Genomic DNA, 22745 nt, shown 5'->3' with positions numbered 1-22745 from the left:
AGTGTGATATTTATAAAAGTATAAACGATCATTTAGGGTGCAGAATGCATCTAAAAGATATGCAACAGGTTTTTCAGCAATGTTTTGATTTTAGAGGCCTCAAATGCATCAAATATGATACAGCAGGCTTTATAGGGTTAATGTGCTGTCTCCATTTCTAGCCAATCTCTCCACTTAAAAGTGTCAAGAAAAAGGACAATATCTGTGTTCTGACTTCCCAGTGTTCCTGAGGGACAGCTCGAGTTACATGAAAAGTAAAACCTGATCAGCTTGTGTTGATGCCATTTTGGCAACTAAAGAACAATATAGATCTTTTATACTTTTTTTTAACTCCATTTATACGCTACTGAATTGTGTTAGTTCAGTTTTTAGTTCAGCTAAAATGGTTTTGCCCCTCCTTCTTTTCCCTCTGACAAAGACTAGGTAGGAGGGTGCGGCCTGCTGGATTTTCTTTTTCTCACTCGCCCCTGTTTTAAGGTGGGACAGAAGCACGTTTCAGGTGCTCAGTATCGGGTGTTTACTCTTAAAACAACTCTAACTTTTTAGTCATGGCCGCAGGTGGGTTTCCGTGTATCAAATACTTGCTCTTTATCTTCAACTTCATCTTCTGGGTAGGTATTTTTTCATCATTACATGAGTAAATGCTAATTCAAATGTGTTTGTAGAGTAAAATGGGAACATGAATGTAACAGAAATGTAACTGTGGCTTGAATGTGATGTGGTGAGGATATAAGAGTTTTTTAGTTGCTTGTTTAACTTTTCATGTCATACTTTGTTTGCCTGCCTGATTGGATATAACTTAGTGTTTGACAAACTTTGCTCTTTGAGGGATGCGTGTTTCTTAACATGCTGCATTCTAGTTTATAATATGTAGTTTTGTCAACCATTAACCAATCTTTGGTTAAACATTTGTTAATGACTTTTATTTGAGCCTGTTGAAGACTTAGAATTTTTTCAGAAAATGTTTGATTGACATTTTAGCTTGAATGTACTATGCTTTAACATTGCACACATGTTAGACCTCTAGAAAATGCTACTTTACCAATAACACATCATAGCAGCAAAAATAAGATTTGGTCTGTAGCAATTATCTTGTCTTAAAGTGGCCTTGGTATTTGGGCCTGGTCTTAAGCTAGCTAGCTTTGTGGTGAGTGAGCAAACTAGCAAACACTATTTCCTTCCATCGGTAACTCCTATTGTGTGTTGGTGGAAAAAGATCATTTTGGGAAGCTTTTAGGGACAAGCCTCCACACCCCTGGCTGTGACTCACTCTGACTCAGAACTCATATCTGTGACTGCATTTTCCAAAACAGAAGTGTGTGTGTGTGTGTGTGTGTGTGTGTGTGTGTGTGTGTGTGTGTGTGGAGGTTCTTTAGTGTGATCTGGTTTAGCTTGTTTGGTTTGTTTCTCAGTATTCATTACGCCATTGGTCAAAGCACCCAAGGAAACACACTGATCCAACGTTTGTGCAAATTCTTAGAAGGCTGTAGGAGAATGAAAAGTTTAACTTGCTATTCCATTTGCTCAACAATGAAATATGAACTAGGTGTGGTGCTTTCTTTTTTTTAAAATATATTTTTGACTGTAAAGTGTGTAAGTGTGGGCTGTTGATTAACTTTTGGCTGTGAGAACATGTAGGAACAAGAACGATTACAATCTGGTACATGTTACTCATTCATGGAAGCCACATTACTGTGCCCTGGGAATTTCTGGAGTCGGTCAAGAGAATTTAGATTTCGTTCAGCATAACTTTGCATATCTCTTTCTCAATGCAGTCTAGCAAGAATATCAGGTTGGTGCCTGTGGTTCCATAAGGCCTGTTGAACGTCATTCTCAAAAAGAGTAAAGTACTTGGTTTTGGAAACTGACTTCCTGTACTCTCTGCCCTTGTAAATAATGTCATGCTTGGCCTGGAGCTATATTTATTTATTCTATGTTGTTACTCAGTTTGCCAGTGTCTGTGTTTTCAGGTAGCATCATGCAGACTGTTTGGTGTTTTTTTTTTTTTTTTATTAAACATTTAATAGGATATATTAAAATGTTTTGTTTGTTCCCACAGCTCGCAGGTACAGGAGTTTTAGCTGTTGGCCTCTGGCTGCGTTTCGATGAAAGAACTAAAGGACTCTTTACCGCAGAAGGTTCCCCATCTACGTTCCTCACAGGTGAGATTTGGCCATTCCCAAGCTAGATTCCTCAGTTCTTAAGATCTTCTCAGTGAATCAGAAATCCACCTTTATCCCTCAACACCATGATTGCATCATGCTCCCTTTATTACTCACATGATCTTGTCTTTGTAAGTTGATGTTTGGGAATGAGGTAAAATGGTAGTCATGGAAACCAGCCACACCTATTTCCAGAAACCAGACCATCTGTCATATGAATGGTTTGTCATGAACACTACGATTATAACATGAAGCGAATGAAAGGCCATTCATGAGTCTGAAGTGAGACGAGTTGTTTTGGCTTCTCTGTAGTTGATCAGAATATGTATGTATTACAGACACTACCAATCAACAGTTTGGAGTAATTAAGTGGGGTTTTTTATGTTTTTGAAAGTAGTCTCTTGTACTTCTTTTTTTTTTTAGCTTATTTGATCAAAAATACAGTAAAAACAGTACATTTATGGAATATTATTGCAATTTAAAAGAACCTTTTTCTATTTTATAATATAATTTATTCCTGTGATGGAAAAGCTGAATTTTCAGCATGATCTTCAGTGTCACATGATCCTTCAGAAATCATTCTAATATACTGATTTGCTGCTTAATTTTACTGGTTTACTGTATTTTTGATCAAATGAATGCAGCCTTGTTAAGCATAAGATACTTCTTTCAAAAACATAAATCTTTATAAATTATTACAAACTTTTGAACAGTTGTGTATAATAACGTCATCACCATGACTTGGTCATTCAACATTCACTGAACAATCCAAGTCTTAAAGCAACGCACAAGGCATGATGACTACAAAACACGTCCAAAATTCAAAGCACTCAATCTATTCTTCTATGCTTTGTTTCTATGAAAGGCCCAAAGATTAAATTCCTCGCCAGTTTTGGAGGCTTGCAGAGAAAGACCACAAAGCAACAACCAGCGAATTGAACTTTAAACCATAAACCAACCCCCTTATAATAAATTGCACAGCTTTTGAAGGGTGAAAACAACCTAAATATAGAGAGCAGGATGTTGAGGTTCTGTCTGCATGTTTGTTTTTTAAGAGGCAAGTTTGTTGAGTTATAATGGCAGTGCTGTTTTGGAGGAGGCTGGCTTTGGTCCACACGATGTCAGCTCTCTGTCCCTTGCCATCATCCCTTACAGAGATGCCTTTCTCCTCCTCGGCAACAGAACCTGAATTGTTTGCTCCCATCCCACCTCCTTTTGTTTTGCCTGGTTTATTTTCCTTAAGAGCTGTAAGAAGAATGTTCGGATCCACAGATACAAAAACATAATAAAGTCAGTGGGAAAGTGTCCAAGTATCTGCCAGAGATTTCGAAAGCACTTTGAGTGACAGCTGGCTGTCCTGGAATGCCAAACATCCTACTGACAGACTGTTCAGAAGAGCAGCTAGTGGACTGGTATTTTAATGTTTCTATAGGCCAATTCACTCCGTCTAAACTAAGGACATAAAACACGTACGTTTGTTGGGTTTTGACGGATCAGTGTGGCGGTTTCTGTTAGCATTGGTCAGGGTTTGTTTTCACCCAACTGAACATGTTCAATCCACGTTTGTCAGTGTCTCTTGGGGTAGTGTGAACATAGCAACAGCCCAGAACACCCTAGCAACCACCCAGAACACCCTAGCAACCACCTGAACAAAATGATTAAGCCATATCTAAGCACCAGAACATCGTACAGACATGTTTTTTGGCTCGTATGCAATCATGTACCACACCCTAGCAACCGAGTGGTGAGTTTTGCCACTGCAAGCACCACTCACATTTTCTTCAGGAAATGTACATTCTAGTTTTTCATAAAATTCTAAATCCAACAGCCAACTTGTTTGTAGGTGTTTGTCTGTGCGGTGTCAATTGGCCTCATGGATACATTACATAACATTTGCATGGAATTTTGTTTTGCATATATTGCTTTGCATAGCTTTTTCTGATAAACAATTAAGGCAGCTAAAGGAAAAAGTTGTCATCTATACATTAAGCAAAATGTGTGTCTGTAATAAACTGAATCTGAGAATAATAAAATTTACAGTAAATGCCTTTGACTTCAAGTGTTTTTTTCCAGATGAGCAGCCAAAGAAATGAGATGAATGTGAAGGTACAGGGGAATAAGAGATGTTCTGTCTTTTTCTGTCCTCAGGGGTCTATATCCTCATTGTGGCAGGTGCCGTCATGATGGTGGTCGGGTTCCTCGGCTGCTGTGGTGCAATAAAAGAATCGTCATGCATGCTGGCAATCGTGAGTCTTCTACAGCACAAAACAAAAATATTTAGTTTTTTACATTCGTATTAGGGTGCGTTTACGCAACACCGTTTTCAACAAACAAACAAAAAACGTATGAAAAAAATACCATATTTTTACAACAATGTACAACAAACATTATCGTCTTCATGTAAACTACAAAAAAGCCAATTTGTGAAACTGTCATGCGATGCGTAGGCTATTAGAGCCCGACCGATATATCGGCGGGCCGATATTATCGGCCGATTTTAGGCATTTTCCTAACTATCGGTATCGGCATTTATAATGGCCGATAAATGAATATTTTAAAAAATGCGGGTACGGTGATTCATATAAGGGTGGCGCTGCCAATAAAGCACCTAAAAGCTGTCACAAGAACTGGCAAAAATAATGATTATGAATACAACAAATATAGCAAGGAGACATTTTAATTGTTTATTAATAAACAAGTGTTTTCAGTCAGTGTCAGCCAAAGATGAAGTTGACGATGCTGACTCGCGATCTTCAGTGAGCGCGCGCCAGAGAGAAATGCACATTTCATACGATTACATGAGTCTGTCTGTCTTTCGTTTTGAATTGTTCTGTTTAAAAGTAGACATTTCAAAATAGATTTATTTCAATTCTCAGGTCTATACGCTGAGTTTCGGTTTATGAGACGAGCTCCAGTTCACCCAGGCGCCTCCGTGTCGAGATTATCTATCGTCTGCTAAATTTACTTCTTATAAATTAAATCCAGGCAAATGGCTGATGAAACATTGATTAAAATTAAGATACAATTCATACAAAACGAAATTCACTTTGAAACGAAAGGTTTTGTGCTTTCTGTTTGATGTCTATGTGAAAGTTTCAAAGCATTAGTGCCGCTTTCAGAGCGCTCACGTCCGTAGTGCTGAACTGTCGCGTCTGTAACATTGTTTTTTCCTCATAAATGCAAACACGAAAAATAAAATAAAATAAAATGAATATTTTATGTAGCCTGTGGAGACTGAGAGCCAACCCTTCTTCATCCGGTGGGTAGTAGCCTACTTGTGATTTGCGCAGTGTAATTCACAGAATTGATTTCTCTGCTACAAGCCTCTGTCACGTATTGTGTGAGCTTGTGACTATTGCAAGCGCGCAGCTAAGAAGTCCTGATTATATTGTCTGCTATATTTAGGCCTTCTTCTTATTTATTAAGGCAATTGGTTGATGAAACATTGATTAAAATGCGTGGCGCGAGCGATCTCCGACAGTAAACTGATTCTGCTTTGTCTCGGGTAAACAGCTGTTGCGACGCGAGCAGTAACGGCCGCGTCCGGTGTAGACACAGTGTTAAAGCTCATTCTGCCTGATAACGCTACGTTACAACATCAAGCAATATTCCAAAAATGTATATAATTATAACACTTTATATAGGGCCATTTTGCATTAAGAGTAGCCTAGTTTCACGTTTAGTACATTTTGCTTACTAATTATTTAAAATAGTATAAAAGTACTGTACATATGTAATTAAAAACGTTTTCATTATGATATTATTCATTTTACTTTAGTAAAAAGATCTGAGTTCTTCCTCCACTGGTAGAGATTAGAGGAATTAATAGTAAAAATAGAAGATAATAAGGTTTTGTCAGTGACACTTTTTATATATTTATTGATACAAGTTATGACTAAATTAAAAGACAAAGTCGTCGTTAGTGAAGATTATGCAACAGTATTTAGAATATAATATAGTATAATATAACATGCAATGCAAACTAGTTTGGTTACAGCTCAGCTGTATAATTCTCATTCTATCATTCCCCCTGCTACCATTACATATCTGTGTCACACAAGTGTTTGATTACCACATTTGAGTGATCATTGCAAAACGTGTTTATAAAATATATTTATTCTGTTTATAGCTACTGTGTAAAGTACCCATCAAAAGTTTGTACACATCAATAGGAAAGTGTCCAAACTTTTGACTGGTATACTGTACTATAATACACATAAATAATATTGCTACTGTATTATAATATACACATAAATAATATCGGCCGATATATCGGTATCGGGCTTTTTTTACTCCCTAATATCGGTATCGGCCCCCAAAAATCCATATCGGTCGGGCTCTAATGCGTATTACGTGTTCAGTCTATAGGTGCATAGTGTTTCTTTACTAAGTGATGTCGCCAACTACTGGCCTGACAGCAGAATACAGTGTTTTTAGTCTTTTTCGCTGATCGATGTAAACTGGGATCCTTTTTGGCTAAATTGTCGTCTGTACGCAAACCTTTTCAAAAAACATGTTTTTAGTACATCGTTGTTGTGGAAAGTACCCTTTAGGCTACAACGGGCACCGGGTAAAAAGTGCATTTGATTTTAATGCATTTTGATGCATTTAATGTGCGTGCCGAAAGGTGAATTGCTACAAAAGAAAGTAACCCTTAATCCTACCCACACCCTGACAGACAGCTTTTGCCACCAATGATAAATAACTTTCTTTACGCCCCATACCTTTCGTCACACCCATTACTTCAACCTGTAGATATACCCACTCTTGGAAACATTCATGTTTCACTATGCACAGGGAAATTTGTCTGATTCTTGACACAATGGCAGGCATACATGCATACGAGCACACACATGCATTTTACCCAAAATACTATATTGTTACATTGGCAAAGGCTGCAAGTATTTTATGCGCAGCTTGTCAGTGAAGCACCACTCTGTGCACAGTAGTAAATGCTGCTTCCAAGAGAAATCTCTATAGGCATCATACTATCGCTGTAGCTGGATAAACAGAATATTGAAAATAATTGTTTATTGTATTTTTTATTTAAATGTTGTCTTTTGTTGGACAAGAAGTTCATATATGCATAAATGCCAAACTCGCAGTGCTTTCAGATGGAGCAGCATTTACTACTGATAACAGAGTCGTATGTCACTAACAAGATGGGCATAAAAAATAATCGCAGCCTTTCCGTTTTCATAATCACAATAATTCAAATTGGTTTTAAGCAGGATTTCATGTTAATTGCGATTAATCTTGCAACCCTATTACATATTCTTCAGTTGTTTACTGTAATATGAAATTTTATATATACAATATTTTTTCTTTTTTTTTTTCATTCTGAAGTCAGGATCATTTTGAACAGACCGAATGAAAATTCACATGCACGTTAGAGCGTCTTTGCCAAGAAATGAAAATATTTTTGTTTTAAGTACTTTTTGCTGATGTCCTAGTTCACCTCATCTCTCCCTTTTCCTTGCTGCTTCCAGTTCTTCGTGTTCCTGCTTATCATATTTGCTGCAGAGGTGGCCGCTGGAATCTGGGGATTGTCCAATAAGGAAAAGGTGGGTGACATTCATACTCTTTCTCCTGTTACCCGTTCATTTTCTCACAGTGGGTCCTCTTTCTTTCTCTCTTCCTTCTCAGGTCGTGAAAGATTTCCAGGATATCTACCAGCAGACATTTGCCAACTACCAAACAACTAAACAGGAAGCGCTGAGGGAAACTCTGCGAGTAACTCACTATGGAGTGAGTGTTCATTTTTATGGTTTGTTCAAACCAATGGAGGACAAAAAGCTTAACTTTAATCTGAATGATGTTTTTCTGTGCTTTTGTTTAGTTGAACTGCTGTGGACCAACAGGACTGCCGACTGATGGAGTGTCTGACATCTGTCCCAAAAAGGAGGGATTGGAAATCCTTGTCACAACGGTACCAAAAACTCAATAAATAATCTTTAGTCTCAGTTATAGTTTTCAGTTATAAGCTGTGTTTTTCCCATGTACCATAGTCACTTCTTTTGTTTCTGCCCCAGAGCTGCCCAAGTGTTATTGAGGAGATCTTCACATCTAGGCTTCAAGTGATCGGAGGAGTTGGGATTGGCATTGGGGTGATCACGGTGAGTAGATGCACCTGAGGAGATTCTTGGGCAGGTAGCCGAGTCACACTGGTGTCAGATATTAACCCGTGTCTCTTTGCTTGTCAGATCTTTGGCATGATCTTCAGCATGCTGCTGTGCTGCGCCATCCGACGAACCCGGGACATTGTATGAGCTGTCCTTACCGCAACAGCCTGTTTTCTGCTCTTTATTTATCTAAGTGTGTGTTTGGGGGGGGGGGGGGGGGGGGGGGGGTGTATATGTATTTGCAAAATCACTCCGATAAACTTCTAAAAAAGCCCAGCATTAGTCAAACACTCAAACTGTTACATGTTGTTTATACACTGAGTGTAATAATGAATTGCGCTAGAGGCTGCTTTTAATTTCTTTGTCTCAACTAACGTTCATTTGCCTCTTTGAATGTACTTGCAAGCTTCTGATATTCTTTTGTAACGTTTTATGTGGCTTATTTTATGTACCTATATGGGTGTCTGGAGAGACAGTATAGTAACACCTAGTAAATGACCAATAAAGTTGACAACTAATTGACTAAATTGAAGTTATTTATTTTAAGGGTTTTATGCGTAAGGCCCTGTTTACACCTGGTATTAAGATGCGTTTTGGACGCCGCTAAATACAGGACAAAGCTTGTCCGCTTTCATAGAAAGTCATATCATAGTCGGAAAAAAAACAATTTCACCTGCTTTTGAGCTGTAGAAAAGAGCGAAATTGACGCGCGTAAAAAACAAAAGTTTGAAGGGAAATTTACGCGAGTCGGAGGCGAAATCGGATGAAACTCCGGAGGCATAACCCGTTGACGGCCATCTTTTTACATGTTTTGATGTCCACATGTTCTTGTTCAAGAAATTACAGTGACTGTAGCATTTCTATCTTAAAGAAGTGGACAAATATTAAAGATTAATTTGTATTTACAACTTACCAGGTTGCCCAATCTCCTCACTGACCCTCTTCCAAGCGAGGTCCTTTTTGTTCCTGTCTCTGTACAAATATGAAGTGGAATCGTACAATTCTGGGTGACTGCTTACAGCAAGAATTAATTTTTCCTCCATAGCTGTCAGTGATTTTGGAATGAAAGATTCCGAGCGGGAGTTTACGTCACTTTACCTCCCGAGTGACAGCAGGCAGCTAGGCTCCTGATTGGTTAACGCGGTGGGAATTGACGCCAAAGTTCAGATTTTTCAACTCAGGCGGCAGACGCGAATTCGCGTCAAACGCGAATGCACAAAATGCACCATTCGCGCGTAACGCGCCAGACGCTCAATTCGCGCGAACTTGACGCGCGAATGAGGCGTATTCGCGTCTACCGCGCCGCAGGAATTTTTTACGCGCGTTACGCGTCTTAGCATTGACTAACGGTACTGATCCACTTTTCAGGACTGAAGCGTGGTGTCGCACGCCTCTCCACATTTGTAAAATGATGGGCGTTCCTCAAGTTTACCGCTATGGCCGTGGTTTTGACCCAGCGGCCAGTCTAGAACAAAGGCCCCTCGAGAGACTACTTCTATTGGATAGACGCGTCGCGTTTGACGGATTCATTTGCATAAAGATGGGCATCGGCCAGCTTTTTGACTTCAGTCGCGCCGCACTCCGCTTTATTCCTATGGGTGACGTCACGCAACTTTAAAGCGCCCGCAAAGCATCCCGGGAAGGCGGCGCTTCATTTGAGAAAAATGCTGCGCGTCAAAAAGCTGGCCGATGCCTATCTTTATGCAAATGAATCCGTCAAACGCGACGTGTCTATCCAATAGAAGTAGTCTCTCGAGGGGCCTTTGTTCTAGACTGGCCGCTGGGTCAAAACCACGCCCATAGCGGTAAACTTGAGGAACGCCCATCAATTTACAAATGTGGAGAGGCGTGCGACACCACGCTTCAGTCGTGTCGCAAAAGTGGATCAGTACCGTTAACATTGAAATCACTCGCGCCTGACGCGCTATTGGTGTCCGGTGTGAACGCAGTAATACCTCTAGGCCTACTTCTATAGTAGCCTATGTCCCAAAATACTATAGTATTCCTATTGGATTACTATAATATTTTGTCCTAAAATACTACAAGATTTCTATAGTTGTTTTTCATAAGGGATGTCTCATTCACATTAGCGTTATCATTTGAGGGCTCGCTTGATAGGCCAATCGCTACGGTCTACACTCAATACAGACTGCAGTCTGTGAGTTAGGGATAACTGTCAGCACAGGCCTCGGCAACCTCGTACTACTGATCACCGATTTACAAAAGGATTAACAGTTTGGAGTGAAGCATACATAAAATTGGTAAGTGACAAGGTTTTATTGAGTTATATGATTCAGGTACAGGTAGGGTGACCATATTTTGATTAGGCCTACCAAAAACCGGGACACTCGGCCCGGCAAATAGATACTCAAAAGATACTCGAAGTTTACTCAAAGATGCCTTATTTATTTCAATACATTAAAGTAGGCTATGGCTCCTCTGTGTGGATAGAAAATTGTTATATTACAAGACACAAATTCAGATAGGCTTCTCAAAGGTTACTCAACATGTTTTATTATGATAGGTTTCAAAAATAATGATTGAAATAATGAAAGAAATAATGTCTCTTCTGTATTAGAAAAATAAATATATAAATAACTGAAAGAAATACCTCCAAATTGAAAAAAAAAAGCTCTCACAAACTTACAAAAACGAGCTAACAAATATCTTTAGTTTTCTTCCTCTTTATCCTGTTTTTCTTCCTCATCCTCCTTGTTTGCCCATCTACTTTCCCAGCAGTTTTTTGAAAACCAGGACATTTTCATCACTTTATAAAAAACAGCCAGGACGGCCAGGACAGGACGTGAAAACAGGACATGTCCTGGGAAAACAGGACTGTTGGTCACCCTTGGTATAGGCTAATGTTATCGGTAGCTACCGCGATGTCTCTTACCTGGAGATTCAACAAGATAGCAAAATATGTCTGGAAACGACACCTCCGGCCATTTGGTCGGGTCATTGACCCAGTTTTTAATTAAATATGGGCAATCGTACCCTATTGCAGTTAATTTAGCAATATATAGTTGCCGGTCGGCAGGCGTCAATGCTTCGCAATAAGACATTTTGTCATTCAAATACACATAATGTTCGCGGTGTTTTCCCCCACGCCGACCACGCCCCCAAACTATGACGCGTTGCCGACTGTATGTATGCGTGAACATTATGGGTTGTTCACTAACCAGATGGGTTTTCGGCTGCACACTAGTGATGGGAAGTCAGGTTCTTTTCCGCGAACCGGTTCTTTCGGACACTTCGTTTCAATGAACCAGTTAAAAAAACTAATTCACCCGTTCTTTTACGTCATCACGTAATTACGTCATTTAGAGTGACGCAATGACGTAAATTCTTTCATTCCGCGGGGATCATCGGTTCTCAGATGTTGGGTCCGAAAAGTTCAGTGTAGCTACTGGTGATTCGAAACTGCAACAATTATTCTTGAGAATCGCTCAAGCGCAAAACGGCGCTGATCGCGCGCACTGGCAGCTCCATATGCTTTTGAACCGCTCTCGCTGTACTTTAATGAACTTATTAAGAAATAAGCTGTTCCTTAAAATATCATGCATTAATGTTAACACAAATACCCTAAATGTTTAATTTGACAGTTTTACACAACATTAATTGTGTTTCAAACCTTTAAATTGTTTTAGCAGTTGTGATTTCATGTTAATTATTTTGCTGTAGTGCTTTATAAACAACATTCATATTTCTGAATGTTAGATTGCCTAATTAAATCTGTGTTCAATATTGCAAGATAATAACAGGCATTGCCTGAGTTAAATACAGTGCAAGTGCAATAGTTTTCAACAATTCTTCTTTGTTAAATTTTAATGGTGTATATTGTTTGAAACACTTTGGCAGTTTTATTAAAACAGTTTATTTAATACAAACTAAATTTGTGAATGTGTCATTAACTATAATTACAGGAGTACAGGAGTTTCATAAATCGCCATACATCTTTCTGTTAAAACAGCCTACTGCAACTCAGTTATTTTTGTCCAAAATCCCTTATTGAGATCATAAAACACTCTTCATTTAGCCTTCAACAGCATCTTCAACTAAAACAATGCACAGACAAGATTTTTTTAAATAAACAATTTAATACTTTCGCTCCACCAGTTGTTTCCAAAACTCATACAGTGATAATAAAGTAGGCTAGCCTAAGTCATAAACATTTCCAATATTTTTTATTTTGTAACCCTTTTTGGTTTGCAACAAAATAATAAAGTAGCATGTATTACACGCATTCTCAGTATCTCCAGCTCATCGGTTCTCAGTATGTCGGACGCGTCCGAAAGAAAGAAGGTTCAGTCAGTGAGTGTACCCTACTGGTGATTCGATTTCGAAAAACGCTGTGCCTGTGCGTTCGGTTCGGTAGTACGCGCACGCGCAGTATCAGTTACTCGTGCTCATGCTCAGCAGTCAGCACCAACATGGCTGATGTCTCAGTTCAGTGAACTGTTGGAGTTACTGGAGTAAAATATACTACGGGATATTGGTTTATTTCGAGTCCGAGGGATTGTAAGGCATGTCTGAAAGTGAGTAACTTTAATAACTTGTGGATCAGCACTGACGCAAGAAACGAACTGTTTCGAACGATTCAGTCCGATTTAGTGTAGCCTACTGGTTCGACCGGTTCACTAAAAAGAACCGGTTCAAAAGAACGATTCGTCCACGAACCGGCCATCACTACTGCACACACTCGTGTGATTTCTAACACACACTCGTGGCTATCAGAGCAGAAAAGAAAGCTGCTGCTCTCCGTATGTTTTTTCATTGTCTCTTTTCGTGTTCATATGTAAATTGCGTTGAGTTTATTTTATCCATTAGATCGAAAGATCTGAAAAAGCCCATACATTTACACGCCCATAGAAACAGGACAGGAGTGTTTGAAAGTGAACAAAAAGAGACGGATTAAAACACCAGGTGTAACAGTTGTTGTGCCGAATTTCGACCCCCGCCAAATTACTACCCAGGGGCGCAGATGGCACTAGGGACGGGGGGGACATGACCCCCCCAGATTCATAGTGACCCGATCCGTCCCCCGCCCTCACTATCCCTACGAAAGGCGACAAAAATCGGTAAAACAGAGGATTAACCAGTGTTTTCGCCAAGTACATTAGCCAAAGTAGTGTCCCGGCCCGCCGCTGCTTCAGAATCGGGTCGGGGCAGACGCGGACTGACACACAATAATAATCTACACCGGTCACCATTACTTTGTTTGTACCCACGTTCTCACAACACGCTGTTCTGTTGTCAATAAACACACGATGCCATCATGCCACCGACGTTTACGGCTTGTTCGACTTGAACTGGCGCTGCACAGACCGATCGGTTGATGACATCAAAGTACCGCGAGAGCGATTAGAGAGCAGACGGCTCCTTATGCTTTTGAATCGCTCTCGCGGTACTTTGATGTCATCAACCGATCGGTCTGCGCAGCGCCGGTTCAAGTCGAACAAGCCTTTACACTCTCTTCTGGGTGTGTGCTACGACTCCTGAGTGTCGTCGCCGGGGTCCTATGAGGAGCTGGTAGCTGCCTCAATCGTGCCTGTAGGGGCAGGCCGGTAACCATAGTGATCATATACAATCTATGACTGAGCTGAGTCGGTGATTTTCTGAACTGAAAAAAATCGACTGTTTAATGTCACATAAAGGCAATGAAGAGACAAAAAACAATCACCTCATTTTTTCAAAAACAAACAATGTAAGTATCCTATGCCTGTTGACTTTCCCAGATGTGGCAGATTAGATTTGTTAAGGGGAATAGCTAGTCTGACAATAATGGCAAGAAGGCTTTTGCACTTAGTAAACACAGCAAAATGTATTTAGGTGAGTGGACAGAGACAAATAATGAATGAACACAAAAAGAATGGTTGGATAAATCAAACAATTTATCGTCGTCAGGAAATAATGTTTTATCTTATCATTTAACCCATTGTACTGTATAAATTGACTGAGGTATGTTCACTGTCGTGTAAGCCACTATAAAAATAATCATAATAAGTAAATTTGTGTGGTGCAAGGTTTATGCAAACAACAAATAAAGGCCTACATAAACTTTTGACATCCTCTTATAGCAGGAAATCATGTTTTTTCTGTTGTATGGACTGGAGCAACGGAGGATATAGATTCTTAAATTATGGGCTATGAAAAACATTTCTTAATTTGTCATACATCATTTGAAAGATATTTCTAATCTATAAATTGCAACAAACTTGTAATTAACACTTAAATTTAAAATTGAGTTATTCTTAGACATTTTTGAAATAGTAGTTTTAGCCATTAATTCTCAGGAATATGTTGTATTTCACATTGTTGTGAAATTCTATAGAGGTATAGAGGGTTAACTGAAATGATAAGATTTAAAACGTTGTCCTCCTGGCCTGCAGGCGATTTCTGATGACAGTAAGGCAGGCCCTAGTCCAGAGGTCTTCAATCCTGCTCCTGGAGGGCCACAGTTTAGTTCCAACCTGCTTCAGCACACCTGCCTTTGTATATTCAAGCGATCCTAAAGAGCTTGATGAGCTGTGTGTTTCAGGTGTGTTTGATTAGGGTTGGAACTAAACTCTGCAGGACAGTGGCCCTCCAGGAGCAGGATTGAAGACCTCTGCCCTAGTCAGGCAAGTGAGGATCTGCAGGAGGGCAGCCACAAAACATACTTTGCTGAAGACATGAAGTTTTGGTGGGTGATTGGCATACTAGTCAAATAATAGTATGATCATGCATTGCTAGTGGTGATCAGGTAGGTCTTTGTTTACCTTTGTTCATTGTTGTTTATCCATGATTTCAAATAAGAATCCCCCAATGGCTTTTTAGTGCAAATCATTAGCCCAAATTACGCAAAGTAACTACTTGAGCACTAGTTAAAGCCCAAATTACGCAAAATAACGAATTTAGTTTAAATCATTTGCTGACAGCTTGGTCCCCCCCAGTTAAAAAATCCTATCTGCGCCACTGTTACTACCCCCCTAGTACTGGTAGGTTTAGGATAAATTGTGATTCGGGGTTGGGTTAGTATTAGGCAATCAGGGACTGACTTCAACGAGGGGGGTAATAATTTGGCAGGGGATCGATATTCGGCACAACACCTGTAACATGTCTCCCCCGTCTATACTTGTAATCCGATCCACCGAAACACATCTCAGGTGTAAACAGATCCTGAGTGTAGCTTGTGTTAAAACACCTTTTAATAAAGTTTCAGAAAACCAGTTTGAAGGGAATTGTTTTTGTTAAACTGTTGTCACTGTTGTTGTGATTCAGCTCAAACTTATATGGTTTAAATGAGTGATATGTTAACTTTAAGCTAGTATGGTTAGCATGTAATAAGGTCAATTGTTTAGCTAGCACAGGAGGTTTTATCATGGCTTACAGGTTGCAACTGTCCCCGTACAATGCATAAATATAAAAACAGAACACATGGCAGTATTTTTAACATTTTTTTCATAAGTTTTTACTTAAATATTATATAGTTCATCAAGTTGTAGCAAGGACAGGAGGTTTATGTGTGTGTGCATGTGCGCGCATGTGTGCAGATGTCTGTGACCATGCATAACATTTCTAAAATGAAAAATAATAATATAAAATATAGTTTAAAAAAAAAAAATGTTTTACATGACAATAGGCTAAATAAAAGCCAATTGCCTCACAAATTGTTCCATTCTTCCTATGTCACTAAAAGCCGACTATATTTTAAATCAATTTGAATATTTGACATCAGCACATAAGGCCTAGTCATCTAGACAAATAATTGTCATCTAATCAAAGCTGATGAATAAAGAACACTGTAATATTATTATAACTTAAATTTCTTGTAATAATCATTTTGCTAACACTGACATATATTGTAATATATTGTATTTGTAACATGTTGCAACCATCCCCAAACAATGTTGCAACTGTCCCCGGGCCCAAGGTCAGTTGCAACATCTGACTCCTTACATTCAAATGCAAATTGTGAAAAATGTAAATTCTGTAATTATCTTTAAATGGTTTAGACTATTAACATACAGATGTAAGATTATTGTATAAACAATTGGTTTGTCTAATCCAAACTGTCTCTGAGTAACAGAGCCAAATGCAAAAAGTGTTGCAACTGTCCCCGGTCTCCCCTAACTGACAATTTGAAGAATTGAAACTATCTATATATACACTACCGTTCAAAAGTTTAAGGTCGGTAAGATTTCTTAATCTTTTTGAAAGAAGTCTCTTATGCTCACCAAGGCTGCATTTATTTGATCCAAAAAACAGCAATATTGTGAAATATATATTTTACAATTTAAAATAAATGTTTTCTATTTTAATATTTAAAATAAATATAATATATTCCTGTGATGCAAAGTTGCATTTTCAGCATCATTACTCCAATTTTCAGTGTCACATGATCCTTCGGATGTCAGTCTAATATGCTGATTTTTTGCTAAAGAAACATTTCTTATTAATGTTGAAAACAGTTGTGAATCATTTTCTTTTATTTTAACTTTAGTTATTAATTACTAATCTACAACTTTTGAACAGTAATGCATACATACTGTATATAATTGAGGTTTAATTGGCACAAATCAACATGTCATTTTTTGCTTTTTTGTTTTTTGCCCTTTTTTCCTTTCTTCTTGGTGGCCCCCGGCCAGCCAAATCCTCTGAACTCCAAGCAGTCCACTGCATTATGGGAGATGTAGTAGATGTTCTCCATGGCTGCTGGACTCAGAATATCCACACTTGTCTTTGTGGATTTGGCACTGACAGACCTCTTCTTGGAGGAGCGCTTTCCTTTGCTCTTTGTTGCAGGTCTGGCACTTTGAGGTCTTGACTTCTTGGTGCCTGAAGGCTATAAAGTTCATTTTATGAGATTTGGGAAAAGAATGAAAGAAATAATTAAAAAAAATCTTTGACTTTTATGAAAATGTAAAACATCGAAGGAAGTGAAACATTTCTTACCATCATTGAGTGCCTTCCTCTCACACAATACTTGGACGCTTGAATGCACTCAAAAACAGAACTACTATGAACTGACCCTTGTCAATGCATGTGAGAAAATGCTTGAAGTTTTCCTAGATTTTAAACTCATTTAATGTGATTTTGTAATCAGCTACCCAAAGGCATGTCCAGAGAGTTGCTGTTCCTCTCCAATGTGTCCCTCTATGAGGTCTTTTGTTGTGAGCTGTTGTTTATTTGGGGTTGTCTTAGTGACGGCTCATGGGAGAATGGGACTCATCCACAACTGGCTTTTCAGGTCGGCCCGGGATCTTTTTTTGCTGTGACCCCCCATGAATCTGCTCTGTTTCAGTACATGTAAGAATAACCAGATGCCTGGTGGTCATACAGTAAGACTTTAGAGTGACATTCCGATTTGAGTTATAGGAACATTCCCTGAATTTAAATAGTAAATGGTCTAAAAATTAGAAAGAATATAAAAAGTTAATAAGAATTAAAAAAAATAAGTATGATAATATATATAAACATAATTAGAAAATTGGAAAAGTTTTTGTGTCTTATTGAATACGTTTGTACACATAGTATGACACGTTTAAAGATATAAATTTTAAGTAGGCCTATTTATATCTGGCAACCAATAAAATAGTCAACTATTTATGTAAAATTATTTAACGAAAATGTTATGATGTAATGTATATTATACATATATTGTATATATTTTATATAAATAATTGTATACACACACACGTGTATATGTAGGGTAGACTGGGTACAGTTGAGACACCTTAAATAACTTGCGTGCGCAGCAAGCACAAGTTGTGATTTTTGCTGTGCACATGCGTATTAGTGTCCTCTTTGATCGTGGGAAATTTGAACAACGGACGCATCTCCGATCCGAAGATATCGGCAAAGGTTTTTTTCTAAGGTAAGATGTTCACTTCACCATGCACACTCCTAGCTTATTATCCTTATGTGACTTTTAAACGTAACTGGTGTCATCACAAAGTTATGTGCCCTAAAAACTGGCATATTTCATGGTATTGTGTCATGCAAGATCATTGCAAAATCTAGAGAAATGTGCGAGGTGGCCAGCGGGGTATGGTTGAGACACAAGTGTATCAACTGTAGCCTACCCCGATAGATTATTAAGAAACACACTGTTTAGTTGTTCAGTGTTATGATAACAGGTTTAATGTCGTAATTAGCCAGCATAGGACGCAAATGAAAATAAAATTTGATATTTGTGATATTTAAACTGTGTATTATTAATAAATATATTAAATATTCCTGTTTTATATATTTTAACCATTCCTAATTTAAATAAAATGAATGAATTTAAATGGATGAATAAATAATCATGTTGCCCAATTGTTTTTTTCTTTATTTGTCTTTATTTATTATATTTGCAATGGACATTTAGTTACCTTTACATCATTAAAAATGAGTGTCTCTCAACTGTACGCTACTGTCTCAACTGTACCACATATGGGTACAGTTGAGACAAAGTTAAGACAAAGAGCACCTTATTTTTATGAGCTAATTGTGGAAAATATAAACTACTAATGGGTATTATTGATTGATAATATCTTAGTCTACAAGCTAATGAAATATCATGTGGCATGTCATGTAGAAATTCACTTCTTTTCAGTATCTATTTTTGTGTGAAAAATCAAAACGCAAAAAGTGTCTCAACTGTACTCTGTCTACTAGTAATCTCAAATGATTGATTAGTCCATCCTGACCACGCGCGGAGGAAAGAGACTGGTACCACGTGAAAAGAAGTAGCCTACATGTGCTCTACATGTGTCTTCATTGAATCTTAATTAGATTTCAAAATGCGATAGAATCAAACCACACGGCTCAAGAGGAACAACAACAGCTATAACAATCGGAGAAATAAAGGTACAATATACTTGTATAGCTTGGCCTTGTCATCACCCTTTTAGGAAAATAGGCTAATTAGGCAGTTATTACCATTTGTAGGCTATAACCACATTATTGGTAAAACACAAATAGTATGGTAAACTATGGTCAGTGTAGTAAAACCATGGTTAATTTGTGGTTACCATAGTTGAACAATAATAACGAACTTTTAGCTAACGTTAGTTGTAGTAAAACCATGGTTAATTTTAGCTATAGGAGCGATTTCATCAGAACGGACGCCAGATCACAACTGATTGTCATACAAACGTGTCAAAAGTTAACACCCAGGCAGTACATGTATTATCTGCCGATCTGTTTCAATACAAAACGCGGTTTAGTGTATTTAGGCATTTCTTCTTACGCATTAGACTTTTTTTTTTTAGCTAAACTTGGGAGTCTCCCTCTAAGGGAAGGGCTCTGATGTAATTCACAAATTTGACCACAGGAGGGCGTTCAGTTGCTTTGGTTTGTATTACAGATGCCCATTTCTGCCCAGCAAACGACGTGATTTGGCAAATGTAATCAACATCTGAAAAATCACAAGGTAATCCACAATTTATTTAAAAAAATTTTTTGTTTTCCCCTGCTTCGAGTTATAGCCGAAAAAAGTTTCCTCAGTGTAATTCACACAATTCACCACAGGATGGCGATACTGACTCAAATTTAAAATATATTACAGAGCTAAGAATATATTTCTACAAACCAAAAGTGGATTTGGTAATTCATGTAAGTTCCTTATATTCGCCTGTTATAAAGATATGTATTTTGAACAAATCATGAGATAGAACACAACAAACTTGAGAATGTATAAGAAAATTGTTTTTTGTTTTAGTATAGCCTGCAGATAGATATTTTTGTTTTGTTTTTTTTAAAAGGAGAAGTTTGCTGGATGTTTTGCTGCAGTAATTAATCATTTATTTATCTGACTCGATTTATAGCAGGAGAAAAAAGACAGCAGTGTAATTATTTCACACAATTGACCTCAAGAGGTTGCATTCTGCTGAGTTAAATTGTTAAATAGCCTTATATATTACATATCAACTTGTACATATTTTATTACACTTGTGATTGCTTCAGTGTAATCATCAATATATGAATAAATATCAAATCAATGCAAATAATTTAATTCAATGTTTAAATGAATTCAGTATAATTCACCACAAAAGGGTGTTTAACTTCTTTTGACTTGCATGTATTAAATATATATTTATTTTAACAAATCATGAGACAGAACACAACAACACAACAGAATGATGCAATCAATTTTCTTATTAAAATGAATGTTTTACAGATTTAAGAAATGAAATCGGTTCAGTTGCATTATGATGTCATGAATCTACCATCACATCAAATCCTCGTGATAAAATCGAAACTGACAAGATGTCTTATGACAAGAGTCATAAAACAGTGAAGATGATTCACCTTCTGCTTTTGCACATGGGCTCTTTTTTGGAGTTTTGTCTTAATCATAATAAATCCCACAAGAGTGTGATGCGAATGTCTGTCACATGCAGTCAGAGGTTTGAGTGTCGCCCTCATGTGGAGAATCCAGGTTCAAAGCTTGTGAACTTTAAAATGAATAATGAAATCAATAGGCTACTCAAAAAAAAAAAGGCATAGTGGCTCAGTGGTCTGAGCGTTGGTTCTTGGTCTGGAGAGTTCAGGTTCAAATCTCATTATTGGAGTGGAAGAATGCTTTAGTTTCATTGGTTTTTGATGAATAAAAACAGACAAGAATCCAAAAAAAACAAGAGCGAGTGTGGAAGTGCCAGTGGCTCAGTGGTATGAGCATGTCCTCCTTGTCGGGAGGTTCCCGGTTCGAAACCGGCCTGGTCACAGAAGCGTGGGTGCGGAACGAAAGGTCACCTGATCATGAAAGACGATCGGATCGTGGCAGGTGAGCCGAGACAAGGTCGGAAATGAAGGGGGAGGTAATATCCAGACGTCTCCCCCTGGGGTCTTCTGAGATGATAACCAGCAGTGGTTATACGACAAGTCAAGATGTTTACTTATTTAAAAAATATCCTAACTGGAGACTAAGTCGACAGTTTTTCAGCCGTGACACCTTGGTGACCCACCATATCCTCAGACACCCTCCACCTGGATCTCAGCCAACAGTCCTGCCACAGCATCACACAACCACGCTTCTGTGACCAGGCCAGTTTCGAACCGGGAACCTCCAGACAAGGAGGACATGCTCATACCACTGAGCCACTGGCACTTCCACACTTGCTCTTATTTTTTTTTGGATTCTTGTCTTTTTTTATTCATCGCAAACCAATGAAAATAAAGCATTCTTCTTCCACTCCAAGAATGAGATTTGAACCTGGATTCTCCAGACCAAGAACCAACGCTCAGACCACTGAGCCACCAGGGAACCTGCAGATGCCTTTTTCTTTCTTTTTTTGGAGTATTGACTTCATTATTCATTTTAAAGTTCACAAGCTTCGAACCTGGATTCTCCACATGAGGGCGACACTCAAACCTCTCACACTTAAAAAAAGCTGCATGTGCCTGAGACGCTGATCTTGTCACAATATGATGCTGGACTGAACATCCTCGAAACCCTCAGAGAGTCTCGGGAACTCGACTGATGCTCTTCTCATCTGCTCTGAGACTCGTGATGTTTGATGAACTTTAAGGCTTTGATTCATTGATGATGAATCATCTTCACAGTTTTTTGACTCTTGTCAGGAGCTGATGGTCAGGTTTGATTTTCTCCATGCGGAATTAATTTGATGACAGAAAGCAGAAAAAAAATGTCTCACACTTTCAAAGATTTGAATCAGCAAGTTGTAACCAAACTCCCTCCTGTGGTGAACTGACAGTACAAGTATTTTTAATGATACGCAACAACAGCACATTTCAAAGATTCTTGCAAAACGAATCAGTCACACCTAGTACAATGGAACTTTATTTTCCACAAGGGTAACACTAAATCAGACTTTAAATTAATCGAAAAAAAATCAAGAAACTATTATGTGGTTTTACATTTAATGTTAATTATATGGTTTTGTATTTAATTATGTCTGATTTAGTGTCACGCAACTTACCCAGAATAATGTTCCTCTGAACTATCTCCTACTTTGATTCTTTTTTAGATCAAATATCAAATTTGAAGATGTGCAACATTAAAAAAGCTTGTACTGGTGATTAATCACAGGATGGTTTTCGATTGTATTGAGTTGATTTAAATTTGACAATGTTTGACAGCTTCCATTTTCTACCATGACATCAAATCCTCATGGTTAAAATCAAAACATAAAGAGGCGTCTGCTTTCTAATCGCTCTCGCAGTACTTTGATGTCACACACCGATCGGTCTGCAACGCTCCGTTTGAAGCTGAACACACCTTTTGTCAGATGTAACTTTTTTTTTATGTCAAACGGCGTGAGTGTCGCCCTCATGTGGAGAACCCAGGTTAAAATCTTGTGAACTTTAAAATGAGTAAAGATTTGGTTTTTGATGGAAAAAAGATGTGAATAGAGTAATGTAACTGAGCATCGTCATCCTGTGGTGAATTATGTGTATCACACTGATGCAGATTTTATTAGTAAACAAAGGTAACAGAAATTGCAACAAATAATCAGGGTCTGTCGATCTCCAA

The 22745-nt window shown here is 38.2% G+C and overlaps 2 protein-coding genes across 3 annotated transcripts in view; one reads left to right on the top strand and one right to left on the bottom strand.

Moving 5' to 3' along the window:
* cd9b (CD9 molecule b) overlaps positions 1-8811 on the top strand; it is a 10599-nt gene extending 1788 nt beyond the window's left edge. Inside the window, exons 1-8 of one of the 2 annotated variants that reach the window (XM_077234841.1) lie at positions 205-611; positions 2060-2162; positions 4311-4408; positions 7652-7726; positions 7809-7910; positions 8002-8091; positions 8195-8278; positions 8366-8811. In XM_077234841.1, coding sequence (XP_077090956.1) covers positions 549-611; positions 2060-2162; positions 4311-4408; positions 7652-7726; positions 7809-7910; positions 8002-8091; positions 8195-8278; positions 8366-8431 — 681 coding nt within the window. In that variant the 5' untranslated portion in view covers positions 205-548 and the 3' untranslated portion in view covers positions 8432-8811. Of the gene's footprint in view, positions 1-204; positions 612-2059; positions 2163-4310; positions 4409-7651; positions 7727-7808; positions 7911-8001; positions 8092-8194; positions 8279-8365 lie in introns of those variants that run through there. The other variant, XM_077234840.1, reaches the window with a different exon arrangement.
* A 7986-nt stretch (positions 8812-16797) lies between these two features.
* smkr1 (small lysine rich protein 1) lies at positions 16798-17458 on the bottom strand. Its single transcript, XM_077233829.1, has 2 exons — positions 17219-17458; positions 16798-17108 (listed from the first exon to the last, which is right to left on the bottom strand). Exons 1-2 carry the CDS (start codon positions 17222-17224, stop codon positions 16851-16853), a joined length of 264 nt encoding a protein of 87 aa, XP_077089944.1. The 5' UTR covers positions 17225-17458; the 3' UTR covers positions 16798-16850.
* Between the last annotated feature and the right edge of the window lie 5287 nt (positions 17459-22745).

Source organism: Siphateles boraxobius, unplaced genomic scaffold, assembly GCF_051911475.1.
Source record: "Siphateles boraxobius isolate OS27281-9 unplaced genomic scaffold, OSU_SipBor_1 19, whole genome shotgun sequence".
Classification (NCBI taxonomy): domain Eukaryota; kingdom Metazoa; phylum Chordata; class Actinopteri; order Cypriniformes; family Leuciscidae; genus Siphateles; species Siphateles boraxobius.
This window is presented reverse-complemented; position numbering and strand designations above follow the sequence as displayed.